Genomic DNA, 4149 nt, shown 5'->3' on the forward strand with positions numbered 1-4149 from the left:
CCTAAGAAAATGCTTTCATTTTGGTTTCTCAGAACCATGCTGCTTCACTGCAATATAATGGGATCCAGAGGCCTACAGAATTTCACCAAATTATTTACGTTTCTTTCATTGTTACCTTTAGTATTTTTCTAATAGCTGCCTGGGATTTTGATGCCCAAGAATATTTCCTAGCAGAAAAGAACAGAATAAAATTAACCAAAGGAAGGAGTAATTTTCTAATAATTTGGCAAATTAATAAATGTACTGGTAATTGCTCCTTCCTAGGCCCCTCGTCATTGGAGGGAAAATAGTGTGACTGACCTATTTTTTCATGTTAAAGGAGTCTCCAAATTGATCATCTAAATTCTAAGGAACTTGCTTTCAAGTTCCATGAGTTTAGAAGCAAAAATGTCCCAGCACACAGCTGTTTATATGAATAAATGAGAGGATGCAATGAGTCAAACGGAGTAGAGCTGTTCCATGCCGAATCCTTTGATTTCTGACCTGGCCCTGTTATAGTTCTCAGCAGCTCACTGACTCAGCCTATGCTATAAAAACCTTAATAACCAGCTGAATCTCTTTCTTACAAATTGGGCAAGAAGCCCCAGCCTTCTTTAATCTTCTGGCACAGTGAAAGCAAGTGACAAGATGGCCTGTCCTCCCATGAATGATGTTCCCATCTCGTGGTCTTTTCTCACATATGCTACATGGTTTCAAAAGAGCCTGGCTATCCTCCATGCTTTCTGCATCTGTTCTCTGTTCACAAAGGGTATCTGACTGCTCTTCCATGCTTGAAGAAGTCTCTTGGCTTTCAGTACTGTGAGCCAAATCCAAGAACTCCATCGAGCTGCAGGGATCCAGAGGTTTGGAATTCCCTTTCTTTATGTATCCATCTCTAGGTCTAACAACAGGAGCTGAAATGGTTCTTCGGCAATCAGGGACATCAATTCCTTCATTTTCTTTCTTTTCTGGTATGGCAGTGATATCAGACGTGGACAGAGAATGGGTTAATTTAGAACAATCTGAATACCAATCCTTCCTCAGGGCCCAACAACGGAAACAGTACCTCTTGCTTGGAGAGTTAAATTTCTTGCATTCAGTACACTGCCATTCATCCTACAAAGACAAATCAAGCTAATTAATACTCGTTGAACACAGAGCCCTGGTGGCACAGTAGGTTAAGCATCAGGCTGCTAACCACATGGTCAGCAACTCAAACCCACAAGCTGCCACATAGGATAAAGATGAGACTGTTTCCTTCGGTAAAGATTTATAGTCTTAGAAATTCTCTGCAACATTTCTAACTCTGTCCTATAGGGTCACTATGAATCAGGATCAGTTAAGACGATAGAGAGTGAGCTGGTGAACGTTATGCTGACATAAAGGGAGGGGAAGACCAAATACTCCCCATCTCAGAAAGCATTCTACAACAGTAATCTAACCCAGATTATGAACAAATTCAATGTTAGGACACTAAATACCAAGAGTGCCAAACTTTGATATGTTTTCTATAAGAAAGCGTATTTTGGCTATTCTCTACTGTCTTCTATTAGGTCCTTTCTCTGTGCACAATTTACTCCTTTATCAGAGAAGAAATTAGAGAATGAAGAGATAGTACTTCATCATTCTCTCCTACTAACTAGAAATGCTGTAAGACTTGGCAAAAAGGAAGCTAAAACGAAAATGAGATTTGAAAACTAGTAAATTTACTTATGCTCTCAGGAGCACGGTAGCTAATTGTATGCCTAAATCATACACCCTCTGAAAAATGAATGTTCTTTTGCTTGAATGCCAAGTAATTTTTTCCTACTTCTCATATTCAAATTTGGAGATACCAAAGCTCAATGAATTCTAAATGCTTGCTTGTTTAATTCAAAATTAGCTACCTAGAAAAAGTCAAGAGTATGTTTAATTCCAGTAATTTCTTGGCTTTGATAGGATCAATGATTTGACACAGGCTGACTTGATTACTTTCAGAATGAAGGCCAATCGTTTCTCAACCTTCAAGTCATAACTCAACTGTCTAGACTGAAAGGCAGAGACATAGCCATTTGCTAACCTGGGAACCCCTCCAGATGGCTTCAAAACACTCCTGTATCTCAGATGTCTTCTAAAACATTATAAATATGTTCAAAGAAGCTCCATAAAGATTTGGAATTCTTAATTGACGGTGTGTCATAGTTTAAATTTGCATCACTTTTTCAGTGTATATACAAAAATGGTGGTGGTAGTGGTTATGTACCATGGAGTTGGCCCTGACTCATACCGACCCTGTATAGGGTTTCCGAGGCTGTGAATCTTTACAGGAGCAAAAACCTCATCTTTCTCCCACAGAACCGCTGGTAGTTTCGAACTGCTGACCATGAGATTAGCAGCCTGAATCGTAACCACTATGCTACCAGAGTTCGTAAGATAATAGGGCTTATTAAATTCAATGGCATCTCTGGGTTGATGAAATATAGTCTATTGGCCCTAATAGATTTTCTGGCTGATAGTAACCACGGAAGTCTGATTAAGAAGGGAAAACTTACCTCTGTTATTTGTATTATAGTCAAGAACATTTAATGGACCAATATTTTCACTTTACTACGTAACTATGCAGTGAATTACCATAATGGTCAACAGCAGGGAAGGAATGGGAGGGTGAAGCAACTTCAGAGACCATCTAAAAATAAGTCTGCATCACAAAGCAGCAAAATGTAAAATTCCCTTCTTATCCTTCCCTACACCCTTGTCCCCACACAGTTAGTTAATGGAAATACTAAAAGGAAAACTGATAAACGACATACAAGAGAAAAGTCAAAATCTGCATTTAAATCTAGACCTAAGTTATCTGTTGGTGGTGACAAATCCATACCCAAGAGCTTAATATCAAGTCTTTAAGAGTCCTCCGTTATTATCAATCTGTATAAGGAAATAAAGCCATTTTTGTTTCTTTTTAAGAACGCGTTTCAAATATTTTTATGCTAGACAAAAAGAATTTTAAATCACCTACAGAAGTTTGTCTTTGAGGTTACAAAGAGGTGATTTACGGAGCAAAGTTGTAAAGGAATATTTTTAATTTCTGTGCATCCAATGTATCATATTCAAAAAGTTTTGACAGCAGGGAGAAGGGCACACTGAGAGGCTGGGTAAGTCAGCCTTTTTTGAGGTAGGAAGAGAATTTGATCATATCATCCCTCTCCCTTTTCAAATCCCAATACAAACTTCTAGCAATGTATAAAGAAACCAATTATCTCTCAGCAGTTAGGAAAGGGAGAAAGGAATGGCAGGGCAGGGTAGGGGGATGGCATTCTTTAACACAAGTGAACTACTGGGGCCTATTTGATGATATGCACATATAACCACATTCATACCTCAGAATTAACTTCTACATCAGTATCATCACTTAAGGATTTAGAGTCCTCGAAGTCATCATTTTTCCCCACTCCAACTACCTGTGAAGATAAAGAATCTTAATTAGGAAGATTTACCTATTCTAGATGAGACTACTCCATCAGAGCAAAAAGAACACTTCGATTAAAAACTCACATTCTGTCACTAGCATTTAAAAAGGAGATAGCTTAAATGTGAGACAAAAACATGATTCCATGTACCCATTGGCTTTTCAGCAGAATAAATGACTAACCAGAACCCAGGGTAGTTACCAAAAACCTTCTGCATTCAAAAGGGGTGAGTACCCAAAGTTAGGGTCTTTAAATATTTTTTTTTAAATGTCAGGGTACAAAAGTTACCCAGGCAAGCATTCACAAGAATAAATAAGAGTTAGATGAAAAAAATGAAAGTGATGTGAAGAACGAAACAAACTATTTTTAAAAGTATACTTTTCATATCCAAGAGTAAAATTTGTTATGTAATACTTCTGGCTACCCTATTAAAACATGTTCATGGGTCAGAAATGTGGGACGTATCTTCTAAAATTAAAACTTAAGAACCTTGTTTGGTGATTCAGCAATCAGAATTAAACCAACTACAAAACTATGAACCATTGTATAACAACAACCTTCTCAAAAAAGTTCAAGTATTTTACACACTTGCAGATAATAACCACTTGACCTGGCTTTAATGACTGGATGATCAGAGCTCAACTAGAAGAAGAAAGAAGAGGAAAAAAAGAGTCATCTGATACAATTTGATGAACTTGACCTACACCTATGGATGCAGTAGCTC

General features: G+C 37.7%; 1 protein-coding gene across 5 annotated transcripts in view; it reads right to left on the minus strand.

Moving 5' to 3' along the window:
* Window positions 1–522: 522 nt before the first annotated feature.
* MDM4 (Mdm4 p53 binding protein homolog (mouse)) overlaps window positions 523–4149 on the minus strand; it is a 28508-nt gene continuing 24881 nt past the window's right edge. For 3 of the 5 annotated variants that reach the window (XM_006834096.1, XM_006834095.1, XM_006834094.1), the window contains 2 exons: window positions 3336–3416; window positions 523–1095 (listed from right to left, as the gene is read on the minus strand). In XM_006834096.1, the coding sequence (XP_006834159.1) occupies window positions 523–1095; window positions 3336–3416 (654 nt within the window). The remainder of the gene's footprint in view (window positions 1096–3335; window positions 3417–4149) is intronic. The other 2 variants (XM_006834097.1, XM_006834098.1) reach the window with 2 other exon arrangements.

This window comes from Chrysochloris asiatica, unplaced genomic scaffold (assembly GCF_000296735.1).
Source record: "Chrysochloris asiatica unplaced genomic scaffold, ChrAsi1.0 scaffold00009, whole genome shotgun sequence".
NCBI classification, from domain to species: Eukaryota; Metazoa; Chordata; class Mammalia; order Afrosoricida; family Chrysochloridae; genus Chrysochloris; species Chrysochloris asiatica.